This window comes from Phyllobates terribilis, unplaced genomic scaffold (genome assembly GCF_046119375.1).
Source record: "Phyllobates terribilis strain yellow unplaced genomic scaffold, ASM4611937v1 Scaffold_8__6_contigs__length_399053987, whole genome shotgun sequence".
Classification (NCBI taxonomy): domain Eukaryota; kingdom Metazoa; phylum Chordata; class Amphibia; order Anura; family Dendrobatidae; genus Phyllobates; species Phyllobates terribilis.
The window spans coordinates 391,188,528-391,201,882 of NW_027362768.1; the positions used below are offsets into that span (position 1 = coordinate 391,188,528).

Below are 13,355 nucleotides of genomic sequence, written 5' to 3' on the forward strand. Positions count from 1 at the left end.
AGCGGTCTGCCCTGCAGTGGCGGTTCACTCTGACCGCAATCCACGGGTGGCGTAGTCGGACATTCAGCTTATAGACTGCCATTTAGATTGACCACCCTGAGCCACGGGACCGGATCCCCGCCACGCAAGTAATACAACCCCCAGCATCTACGACGGGTCCGGTTCCGGGTAGCCCCACACACACACGGCCCAGGGGGCGCGTCATATGTGACGTTATACGGGGGTCGTGTGTGTGACGTTATACGGAGGTCGTGTGTGTGACGTTATATGGTGGGGGTCGTGTGTGTGACGTTATATGGTGGGGGTCGTGTGTGTGACGTTATATGGTGGGGGTCGTGTGTGTGACGTTATACGGGGGGTCGTGTGTGTGACGTTATATGGGGTCGTGTGTGTGACGTTATATTGGGGGGTCGTGTATGTGACATTATACGGGGGTCGTGTGTGTGACATTATACAGGGGATCGTGTGTGTGACGTTATACGGGGGGTCGTGTGTGTGACATTATACGGGGGGTCGTGTGTGTGACATTATACGGGGGATCGTGTGTGTGACGTTATACGGGGGTGGTGTATGTGACGTTATACGGGGGTGGTGTATGTGACGTTATACGGGGGTCGTGTGTGTGACGTTATACGGGGGGTCGTGTATGTGACGTTATACGGGGGGTCGTGTATGTGACGTTATACGGGGGGTCGTGTATGTGACGTTATACGGGGGTCGTGTCTGTGACGTTATACCGGGGTCGTGTCTGTGACGTTATACGGGGGGTCGTGTATGTGACGTTATATGGGGGTGGTGTGTGTGACGTTATATGGGGGTGGTGTGTGTGACGTTATACGGGGGTGGGGTATGTGACATTATACGGGGGGGTCGTGTGTGTGACGTTATACGGGGGTGGTGTGTGTGACGTTATACGGGGGTGGTGTGTGTGACGTTATACGGGGGTGGTGTACGTGACATACGGGGGGGGGTCGTGTGTGTGACGTTATACGGGGGGTCGTGTGTGTGACGTTATACGGGGGTGGTGTATGTGACGTTATACGGGGGGTCGTGTACGTGAGATTATACGGGGGTTGTGTATGCGACGTTATACGTGGGGTCGTGTACGTAACATTATACGGGGGGTCGTGTGTGTGACGTTATACGGGGGTGGTGTAAGTGACGTTATATGGGGGGGTCGTGTACGTGACGTTATATGAGGGGGTTGTGTACGTGACGTTATATGGGGGATCGTGTACGTGACATACGGGGGGGTGGTGTACGTGACGTTATACAGGGGTGGTGTACGTGACGTTATATGTGGGATCGTGTACGTGACATTATACGGGGGGGTCGTGTACGTGACGTTATACAGGGGTCGTTTACGTGACGTTATATGGGGGGGTCGTGTACGTAACATTATACGGGGGTGGTGTATGTGACGTTATACGGGGGTGGTGTACGTGACGTTATACAGGGGTGGTGTATGTGACGTTATACGGGGGGGTCATGTACGTGACGTTATAAGGGGGGGTCGTGTACGTGACGTTATATGGGGGATCGTGTACGTGACATTATACGGGGGGGTTGTGTACGTAACATTATACGGGGGGGTCGTGTATGTGACGTTATATGGGGGTGGTGTATGTGACGTTATACGGGGGGTGGTGTATGTGACGTTATACGGGGGGGGTCATGTACGTGACGTTATATGGTGGTGGTGTATGTGACGTTATACGGGGGTGGTGTACGTGACGTTATACGTGGGGTGGTGTATGACGTTATATCGGGGGTCGTGTACGTAACGTTATATGGGGGATCGTGTACGTGACATTATACGGGGGGGTCGTGTATGTGACGTTATACAGGGGCTCGTGTACGTGACGTTATACAGGGGTGGTGTACGTGACGTTATATCGGGGGTCGTGTACGTAACGTTATATGGGGGATCGTGTACGTGACATTATACGGGGGGGGTCGTGTATGTGACGTTATACGAGGGGTGGCGTATGTGACGTTATACGGGGGTGGTGTACGTGACGTTATACGGGGGGGTCGTGTACGTGATGTTATATGGTGGTGGTGTATGTGACGTTATACGGGGGTGGTGTACGTGACGTTATACGGGGGTTGGTGTACGTGACGTTATACGGGGGGTAGCGTATGTGACGTTATACGGGGGTTGGTGTACGTGACGTTATACGGGGGGTAGCGTATGTGACGTTATACGGGGGTGGTGTAAGTGACGTTATACGGGGGGTCGTGTGTGTGACGTTATACGGGGGGTCGTGTGTGTGACGTTATATGGGGTCGTGTGTGTGACGTTATACGGGGGTCGTGTGTGTGACGTTATACGGGGGTCGTGTGTGTGACGTTATACGGGGGTCGTGTGTGTGACGTTATACGGGGGTCGTGTGTGTGACGTTATATGGGGGTCGTGTGTGTGACGTTATACGGGGGTGGCGTAGGTGACGTTATATGGGGGTCGTGTGTGTGACGTTATACCGGGGTCGTGTGTGTCACGTTATACGGGGGTGGCGTAAGTGATGTTATATGGGGGTCGTGTGTGTGACGTTATACGGGGGTCGTGTATGTGACGTTATATGGGGGTCGTGTGTGTGACGTTATACGGGGGTCGTGTATGGGACGTTATATGGGGGGTCGTGTGTGTGACGTTATACGGGGGTGGGGTATGTGACGTTATACGGGGGGTCGTGTATGTGACGTTATACGGGGGTCGTGTGTGTGACGTTATACGGGGGTCGTGTGTGACGTTATACGGGGGTCGTGTGTGTGACGTTATACGGGGGTCGTGTGTGTGACGTTATACGGGGGTCGTATACATGTTGTTATAGGGGGTCGTGTACGTGATATTATACAGGGGGTCGTATATGTGACGTTATACGGGGGTGGTGTATCCGGTGACATTATACGGGGGTGGTGTATCCGGTGACGTTATACGGGGGTCGTGTATGTGACGTTATATGGGGGTCGTATACATGTTGTTATAGGGGGTCGTGTACGTGACTTTATACAGGGGGTCGTATATGTGACGTTATACGGGGGTGGTGTATCCGGTGACGTTATACGGGGGTGGTGTATCCGGTGATGTTATATGGGGGGGTCGTGTGTGTGTGTGACGTTATACAGGGGTGGTGTATCCGGTGATGTTATACGGGGGGTCATGTGTGTGACGTTATACGGGGGTCGTGTATCCGGTGACGTCACGCTGTATACCCGCCATCCTCCTCTGTATTTCGGGCCGTCGTTTTCTGATTGTGTCAGGAGCAGAAATAGCAGCAGTGGTATTTATACCCCGCCCGACCCTGCAGCCAGTTATCGACACGCCCCCGTCTCTTGTGATTGGTGGGCAGACTAGACTCCACCCACCCTGCCGGTCTGACAACAAGCAGCGACATATTTATAGTGAGGTGCGATGCTCCGGGTGTGAGGGGTGCGCGGCGTGCCCCCTCTGATGCTGTGGACAGTGGTCGTGTCATCCGCTGATAATTGTGATCTGCCGAGCGCCGATGCGTCCCGACACCGCCTTAACATCACAGTGTTGCGCATGCGCTATCGGTTTCCCCTTGTGATATTTTGTCGTGAGCGCGCCTCGTTACGTCATCACGTTGGTTCTTCAGCTCTCAGGTGTCCGCTAGAAGCGCGTTCACGGCCTCTGTGCACGCGTACGTAGCAGTCGTGGCCGAGCCTCAGCCGGGCGGTTCTTCTGCTGCCAGAACCCGGAGTTCGAGTGAGGTAATAACGGCCGCCGCCCGAGAGAGGGACGGAGCCCCGAGAGTCGGCCCGGAGAGCAGAGCGCCGCGTCCCGAGCGTCCACCCAGCGAGCAGCGGCCCAGCACTGCCCGGCAAGAGGTGAGGCCCGGGCAGGGGGAGCAGCTTCCGGGCCGGGGAGTGTGTGCCTGGAGCCGGCGGAGGAGAGGAGAGGGAGGCCCGGGGTGTGTGACCGGCAGGGGGCGCAGCGGACTGTGTGTATATGTATATATACTGTGTGTGTATATAATGTGTGACCGGCAGGGGGCGGAGAGTGTATATATATCATATGCTGTATCTCTATCATTGGGAGGGGTCTGGAGCCAGAGCTGCTGTGGATGAGCGCCCCCCATCTAGCTGAGCTGCTGTGATCAGTTATAATATATGGGGAAATGTTCTATGAAAGTGTTCAGGTAATTATAACTGTACGCTTATTCTGCTGAGCGCTGTCTATACCTAGCTCTGGTCGTGGTGTGAGGTGGACACGTAGGGGGTGGGGGGGCGCTCGCGGACTCGTGGTGTGGGGGTTTCCACTGAGGGGGGCGTAAAACATCACAAATGTCCGAGGAGCCTGGAAGATTCCCATAAAGTGTCTGGGAATGATGCTGATCCCATACCAAGGAGGTGATCACGCACTCCTAGGTTTAGTGTAATGTACAGCCCCTCTGGCTCGTCAGCCCCCAATGTATAACCCCGGCCCCTCTCCACCATGCCATGTGCCCTTCCTACCATGTGACACAACGGCCGGTGGTGCCGAGCTCCCTGATACCAGCGCGGTCCTGTAATAGGAGCCATCAGGGTAACAAAGTCCGTTCATGACATTTCTCCTCCTGGATCTTCCCCATCACCTATGAGTGATAAAATGGAGAAATGGGGGGAACCACAGAAACTCTGCTACAAAGTGGAGACCTCGTAACATTACAAAGCGGGGGGTCGAGTGTAGAGGACAGAAAAGTCCCCCCTCCCCCTCCCCGGGCGCTTCATTGCCGAGCAGCTGCATGCAGCCGTACATCACCAAGCTCAATGCCGAGCGTCAGATGGAGTGGTGTAAAGCCGCCACCACTGGACTCTGGAGGAGACGTGTTGTGTGCAGTGATGGATCGCACGTCTCTATCTGCGTCTGATGGAGGAGTCTGGTGATTCCAGGAGGACGTTTCTCCCTGACTGCATTGTATCCCTGTACAGAAGGTGGAGGAGGATATGCTCTGGACTGTTATCAGGGGGCGGCCGCGGACCCTCAGCTCCAGTGATGGGAAATCTTCATCTTCAGCACAAGACATTGTGGACAATTGTAGCTTCAGCTTTGTGGGAACAGTTTGGAGAAGACCCTTATCTGCCCCCCATGACTGAGCCCAGAGCAAAAGGTCCGTACAGACATGGGGGGAACGTGAGCAGTCGCACAGAACCTGGACCTCAGCCCCATCCAACACCTATAATGGAGATTGTTAGTCCGGACCCCTGAACATCAGGGTCTGACCCCACAAATGCTCTTCTGGATGAAGGGACAAAAATCCCCACAGACTTCTCCAAAATCTTGTAGAAATCCCAGAAGAGCGACTCCATATTGGTGTCTATGGGGGACAGAGAAGCCCCCGGAGGTAAATGTGGGGGGCACATACTTTTTTCCATATTAATGTAGATGAGGACAGAGATGTTACATTAGACCCAATTTTTTTTTTTTTTTCGCAATGGTGACAGGAAAAAAATGGACCCCAAAATTTGTTGTGCAATTTCTCCTGAGTAAGCAGGTACCCCATATGTGGGGGGAAAACCACTGTTTGGGCGCACGGCCGGGCTCGGAAGGGAAGGAGCGCCGTGTGACTTTTTGAATGTAACATTTGCGTCAATAATTAGCGGACGGAGTGTCGCGTTTTGGGGAGCCCCTGATGTGCCTAAACAGTGGAAACCCCCCACAAGTGACACTATTTTGGAAACTAGACCCCTCAGGGAACTTATCTAGATGTGTGGTGAGCACCCTGAACCCCCAGGTGCTTCACAGAAGTTTATAACATGGAGCCATGAAAATAAAAAAAATCAAACTTTTTCCACAAAAGATCTTTTGGACCCAAATTTTTTATTTTCACAAAGGTAAGAGGAGAAAATGGACCCCAAAAACTGTTGTGCAATTTCTCCTGAGTACGCCAATACCCCAAATGTGGGGAAAATACAGTGTTTGGGCGCACGGCAGAGTTCAGAAGGGAGGGAGCGCTGTGTGACTTTTTGAACGCAAAATTGGCTGGAATTGAGAGCGGACGCCATGTCACGTTTGGAGAGCCCCTGATGTGCCTAAATAGTGTAGCTCCCCACACAAGTGACCCCATTTTGGAAACTAGACCCCTCAAGGATTTTATCAAGGGGTATAGTGAACATTTTGACCCCAGAGGTACAACACAGAATTTGATAACATTAGGTCATCATATTGAATAAGTTGTCATTAGTCTTAAGCCCAAGTGCTCGCTGCTTGAGTTTGCATCGGGTGCTCGGGTATGCACCATGTATCACGGGTGCTGGAGCGACATGCGGGGATCGCTTGTGCATGGCAGGCAATCCACGCAAGTATTTTTTGGCCGCGAAGCATATGGAGCGGAGACTCGAGCATGTCACTCAAATACCCACGATACTCAATGCATAGTAGAGCACCCGATGCAAACTCAAGTAGTGAGCACTTGCGCTCAACACTAGTCGCCATATTGTCGTATTTTTATTTTTTTTTCCTTAAAAAAAATCCCAACTCTAGCTTTAACCCTAGTCTTTATATTTTTTTTTTTACGCCGTTCCTCGTGCGGTATAAGTGATTAGATGACTTTATTCTTCGGGTCGGTGCGATTACAGCGATACCAGAATCATATGGGGTTTTTATGATTGACAGCTATCACACACTTAAAAACCCCTTTTTCTTTTGCAAAGACTAGTTTTTGCATCGCCATATTTTGAGTGCTATAATGTTTCCATATTTCGGCCGACCGTCATGTGACGGCTTGTTTTTTTGCGGGATGAGTTGACGTTTTTATTGGTGCCATTTTCGGGCACGTGACATTTTTTGATCGCATTCTATTCTGATTTTTGGGAGGCAGAATAAACAAAAACCAACAATTCAGGAATTGTTTTCTTTTTTTTCTTTAATGCCGTTCTGCGTGTGATAAAATTGATAAGGCAGTTTTATTCTTCAGGTCAGTACGTTTACAGCGGTACCACATTTATATCCTTTGTTTTGCCGCTGTTACACAAAAACTACTTTATAGAATAAAGAAACTTTTTTGCATCGCTTTATTCTGATAGCTATAACTTTATTTTCCAGCTGATGGAGCTGTATGGCGGCTTGTTTTTTTGCGGGACATTTTCAGCGGTACCATTTTTATTTATATTCGTCTTTTTGATCTCGTTTTATTACATTTTGTTTTGTTTACCGGTATGATGATAAAGCATAGTTTTTTGCTTCTTTTTTTATTTTTCATCATGTTCACTAAAGAGGTTAACTAGTGGGACATTTTTATAAGTCAGGTCCTTCCGGACGCGGCGATACCAAATGTATGTACTTTTATTGTTTATTTTGTTTTTTTCAGATGTATTTATGGGTGCAGTATATCTTTATTTTTTGTGGATAATTTTTTCATTTTTTTTTTTTTTTTTTTTTTTTTATAAATGTTTTCACTTTCTGCCACTGTTTTTTACTTTTACACATTGTCCAACTATGGGGCTTTCAGTTTTTGCAGCCTGATCGCTTATTTAGCATCGAGCAGCAGCAGCTCCCTATGCCATGCAGCCGGTCAGCGCTGCACAGGGAGAAGTTACTTTGGTCGCGCACCTCCTCTTGCTCCTGGAGTGCTGTGATCAACTTCGATCGCAGTATTTCGGGGGCTAATGTGCAGGTAGCGGTGCGGGACCACTCCCTGCACATAGCACCGGGTGTCAGCTGACACCCGGTGGCGATTGCACAGCCTGTGCGCAGGCGAAATTGCCAAGGCGTACTAATACGTATCTGGCCCATAAGGCCCAAGGCACAGATACGTATTGGTACGCGTTGGGTCAAAAAGGGGTTAATGTCTATGGATGTAGATGAGGACAGAGAAGCCCCTGGAGGTGGATGTGGGGGCTCCTGGGCTGCCTTCCTGTTAAGGCCGGGGGTCACTGGCAGGTTGCGGGGGGTCCTCGCTGATGGTTGCGCTCATGCTGCCTGTGTGCCGGCTCTCGGGGTGATGATTGTTTCCTTCGTTTATTTGTATTTTACACGGATTGTTCATTACTGGAAATCTCTTCTTGACTAAAAATAAAACCTTGTCCTGTTGGACTGGAGATGTCCTGCTAGCATCTGCTGATCGCCTGCAGCGCTGCCGTGACTTAGTGACTGGCGTCTGAGTGTTTGTCTGGGGAGCACGCTGTGATGTGACATCTCCATCATGCCCCCTCGTAAATACAGCCGTGGACCCCCTGCTGCTGGTGGTCTCAGTGCAGAGGAACTGGTGCTCTGAAGACCCCACGACACAGAACCGGCTGAGAAGTGCTCAATAGACCGACCACCTCTCTCCTCGTGCCCCGGCTTATTTTACAGCAGTTTCTGGTGATATCCGCTATAGCCGTTCTAATCCCGGTCACCGGAGCAGGGTGGGGGAATAACCGGATCCTACGTATGTGCTTGCCTGCAGGGAATGTCCACCATGGTGTCGGCCGCCAGCCCTTTGTCTTCTCCTTACTGAATTCTCTTTGCAGTGTCACTGACACAAGTCTTTGTATGTGATGTGTTGAGCACCATTCCCATATTTCTCAGGTGGTGCCCTCCGCTCTTTTATAAAATTCTTTTTGCAGTGATGGCAGCGATTCGTAAGAAGCTTGTGATCGTCGGCGATGGAGCGTGCGGGAAAACCTGTCTCCTGATTGTGTTCAGTAAAGACCAGTTCCCGGAGGTCTATGTGCCCACCGTGTTTGAGAACTATGTGGCTGATATTGAAGTGGATGGAAAGCAGGTGGGTCCATGGGCCGGGGTGGCGGGGACTGTGCCGGTGGTCGCTCTGGTCATTAATTGCTTTTCTGCTGCTTTTAGGTGGAGTTGGCCCTGTGGGACACTGCTGGACAGGAAGACTACGATAGGTTGCGGCCTCTGTCCTACCCAGACACAGACGTTATATTAATGTGCTTCTCCATCGATAGCCCAGATAGTTTAGGTAAGTGGTGAAGCTGCGTACGAGGCGCGGGCGCTGATAGGTGCGGGTGCTGCTGGAGCTGCGTACATTGCGCAGGCGCTGATAGGAGGTGCAGGTGCTGCGTACATGGCGCGGGCGCTGATAGGAGGTGCTGGAGCTGCGTACATGGCGCAGGCACTGATAGGAGTCGTAGGTGCTGCGTACATGGCGCGGGCGCTGATAGGAGTCGTAGGTGCTGCGTACATGGCGCGGGCGCTGATAGGAGGTGCAGGTGCTCCGTACATGGCGCGGGCGCTGATAGGAGGTGCTGGAGCTGCGTACATGGCGCGGGCGCTGATAGGAGGTGCAGGTGCTGCGTACATGGCGCGGGCGCTGATAGGAGGTGCAGGTGCTGCGTACATGGCGCGGGCGCTGATAGGAGGTGCAGGTGCTGCGTACATGGCGCGGGCGCTGATAGGAGGTGCAGGTGCTGCGTACATGGCGCGGGCGCTGATAGGAGGTGCAGGTGCTGCGTACATGGCGCGGGCGCTGATAGGTGCAGGAGCTGCGTACATGGCGCGGGCGCTGATAGGAGGTGCTGGTGCTGCGTACATGGCGCGGGCGCTGATAGGAGGTGCTGGTGCTGCGTACATGGCGCGGGCGCTGATAGGAGGTGCTGGAGCTGCGTACATGGCGCGGGCGCTGATAGGAGGTGCAGGTGCTCCGTACATGGCGCGGGCGCTGATAGGAGGTGCTGGAGCTGCGTACATGGCGCGGGCGCTGATAGGAGGTGCAGGTGCTGCGTACATGGCGCGGGCGCTGATAGGAGGTGCAGGTGCTGCGTACATGGCGCGGGCGCTGATAGGAGGTGCAGGTGCTGCGTACATGGCGCGGGCGCTGATAGGAGGTGCAGGTGCTGCGTACATGGCGCGGGCGCTGATAGGTGCAGGAGCTGCGTACATGGCGCGGGCGCTGATAGGAGGTGCTGGTGCTGCGTACATGGCGCGGGCGCTGATAGGAGGTGCTGGTGCTGCGTACATGGCGCGGGCGCTGATAGGAGGTGCTGGTGCTGCGTACATGGCGCGGGCGCTGATAGGAGGTGCTGGTGCTGCGTACATGGCGCGGGCGCTGATAGGAGGTGCAGGTGCTGCGTACATGGCGCGGGCGCTGATAGGAGGTGCTGGTGCTGCTGGAGCTGCGTACATGGCGCAGGCGCTGATAGGTGCTGGAGCTGCGTACATGGCGCGGTCGCTGATAGGAGGTGCTGGAGCTGCGTACATGGCGCGGTCGCTGATAGGAGGTGCTGGAGCTGCGTACATGGCGCGGGCGCTGATAGGAGGTGCAGGTGCTGCGTACATGGCGCGGGCGCTGATAGGAGGTGCTGGAGCTGCGTACATGGCGCGGGCGCTGTTAGGAGGTGCTGGAGCTGCGTACATGGCGTGGGCGCTGTTAGGAGGTGCTGGAGCTGCGTACATGGCGTGGGCGCTGTTAGGAGGTGCTGGAGCTGCGTACATGGCGTGGGCGCTGTTAGGAGGTGCTGGAGCTGCGTACATGGCGTGGGCGCTGTTAGGAGGTGCTGGAGCTGCGTACATGGTGCGGGCGCTGATAGGAGGTGCAGGTGCTGCGTACATGGCGTGGGCGCTGTTAGGAGGTGCTGGAGCTGCGTACATGGCGCGGGCGCTGATAATACATAGCCATACAGTAGATGCCGTGTACACAGTGATGTTTAGGAACGGTCTGGTACCAGTCATGCGCTGGCGCAACCTCCGGTGGTCACGGTACTGACGTGTAGGGGGTTCTGATTGTTCGTAGATGCTGTTTATCGGTCGTGTACCAGGGATGGTCGTCGTTCTGTCAGTCATTCAGCCGCTCAGGAGATAACCACTGGCGGCAGTGTAGCACGTTCTGCCCCTCAGGGGGCACATCTTCGCTGCCTTAGTCTCCCCCCAGTACAGTTGTTGCCCCCGGGGGCAGCCCTTATAAGTTCTTTGTTTCTGTTGCCCTCAGTTTTGTGATTTTAATATCTAACCATAGAAAATATCCCGGAGAAATGGACCCCGGAGGTGAAGCACTTCTGCCCCAATGTGCCCATTATTCTTGTTGGAAACAAAAAGGACCTGCGCAATGACGAGCACACCCGCCGGGAGCTGACCAAGATGAAGCAGGTGGGTGCAGCCAGGAGGCATGGGGGGGCGCACGATGTTAGGGGGGGGGGGCACGCCCCTCCCTCGCCCCTCCCTCGCCCCGCGGTCCAATGTACACAGGGATCAATCAGATTACAGCATTCCTCTGTAGCTGCCGCCCTGCCCCCGCGGTCCATGTACACAGGGGATTCTCGGCGTCTTATCTCCTCTTTTTTTTTTTTTTTTTCTCTCATCCCAGGAGCCGGTGAAACCTGAAGAAGGACGAGACATGGCCAACCGGATCTCTGCTTACGGCTACATGGAGTGCTCCGCAAAGACAAAGGACGGCGTCAGGGAAGTATTTGAGCTGGCCACACGGGCCGCCCTGCAAGCCAGACGCGGCAAGAAGAAAACTACGTGCCTTCTGATCTAACGGATGACCGCCCCGCACACCCCCCGGCATCTCACAGGACCCCCGATTATTAATCTAGAGTGTCTCTTCCATTTATTCTGTCTGAGATTTTATAAGACGTCGTCTCGCTCAGTATTTAAAGTCATCGTTCTTTCTATATAAACCTATGTAACGTCACTGATAGCGGCAGACTAACTCCTACATTCCATGTCACGGGGGCCGCAGTGTCGCCACCGCTCCCCCGTTACCAGAATGCACGGTGCTGTGGCCCCAGGAGCCGTGGCTGCGGGAGCGACCTGCTGCACGCGCCTCCTCCACTGAGGTTCGGTCCTTGATGTGATCCGTCAGGATGGGACGCTACACCCGTCCCCGGCGCTCTCCACCACGGCCGGTGCAGCACCGCAGAGGGTGCGTTACCTTCTCAGATCGGTGCAGCTGATGTACGTGGAGCACTATGGCTTTCCTGCAATAAGGGAGCGCCCCGGCATCTAAGGGGTTAATTAGCGAGGCCCGTCCTCCGCCAGTTACCGTTTTTTATGTGGCATTGGTAAATAAAATCGTTTTCTGTATCTGCCGTGTAATCTGTCTTTGTCACATAGACGTCGCTCTGCGTCCAGAACACACGGCCACAGCGGACTGCGAGGGTCCGGTAATCACAGCAGGGGGTCCGACTGTAGGGTCACTAGTGGCGCATCTGGTTAGATTATGTGGTTGCACCGCTGCAGCCACTCCTGGGCCATGTCACGTAGTGGAGGAGCGAGCCTGCAGCCTCCCCCTGATGGGAGTAGTAGTCTCCCATCACATCTCACTCTAGTCCCAGCGCTCGCTCATCATTCTGTACTTGGCTTATTTCTGAGTTACGTGGAATCTGTGGGGAAGAGTCTGCAGAATCGAGGGCCATAATGGCCGCAGACTGGAGTCCAAAGAGCCGCCTGCTGTGGAGGCATGGATGATGAAGGTCTTCCTTCTCACTACTGGAGGCGCCATACCATGTGATAGCGCAGCCCCAACGTTCATCTATGATGAGGCCTGGAAAGGTCCCATCCAGAGAGGACGATGCTGGGCCGCTCCTCTGCTCCTCGGTGTTGGTGGCTTCAATGCAGGACGGCGTGAGGCCACAAAACATCTGCAGCCTTTACCCACCACGTTTAGGGCTCGATAAATCACTGAGACTGGAGGAGAAGTGCAGCCTGTAAGAAAACAGCCGCATCCTGAAAGGGAAGAGCATGCAGCATTAACTGTAGAGCTGAAATCGCAGCACTCGTTACCGCAGAACGAACATCTTAAGGCCGATACACTTAGCCGTCACTGGGATCAAGTCTGTGAGCAGTGACTGTCCGCAGAAGAGCGCGACTGTAGGTCCGGCGCCTGAGTCATCCAATCTGTGGGTAGTGACCGTCCACAGAAGAGCGCGACCGTGGGGCCGAAGCCTGAGTCATCCAATCAGAGCAGTGACCGTCTGCAGAAGAGCATGTCCGTGGGGCCGATGCCTGAGTCATCCAATCTGAGCGCAGTGACAGTCTGCAGAAGACCGCGACTGTGGGTCCGGCGCCTGAGTCATCCAATCTGTGGCCAGTGACAGTCAGCAGAAGACCGTGGGGCCGAAGCCAGAGTCATCCAATCTGGGTAGTGACCGTCCGCAGAAGAGTGGGGCCGAAGCCTGAGTCATCCAATCTGAGAGCAGTGACCGTTTGCAGAAGAGCGCGACCGTGGGGCCGAAGCCTGAGTCGTCCAATCTGTGGGTAGTGACCGTCCACAGAAGACCGCGACTGTGGGTCCGGCGCCTGAGTCATCCAATCTGTGGCCACTGACCGTCCGCAGAAGAGCGCGACCGTGTGGACGGCGTCTGTGGGGCTGGCGCTCGTGGGGGCTGAGTCTGTGGGGACGGCGTGCGTCTAGACTGTGTCTGTGGGGCCGGCGCTCGTGACCATGGCGTCTGTGGGGCCGGCGCTC

At 54.1% G+C, this 13,355-nt stretch overlaps 1 protein-coding gene across 1 annotated transcript; it reads left to right on the forward strand.

Moving 5' to 3' along the window:
- The first annotated feature begins 3,428 nt into the window (after positions 1-3,428).
- Positions 3,429-11,971, forward strand: RHOA (ras homolog family member A). Its single transcript, XM_073645192.1, has 5 exons — positions 3,429-3,852; positions 8,554-8,711; positions 8,789-8,909; positions 10,902-11,032; positions 11,250-11,971. The coding sequence occupies exons 2-5, from the start codon at positions 8,556-8,558 to the stop codon at positions 11,421-11,423; spliced, it is 582 nt and encodes a 193-aa protein (XP_073501293.1). The 5' UTR covers positions 3,429-3,852; positions 8,554-8,555; the 3' UTR covers positions 11,424-11,971.
- Positions 11,972-13,355: the final 1,384 nt, after the last annotated feature.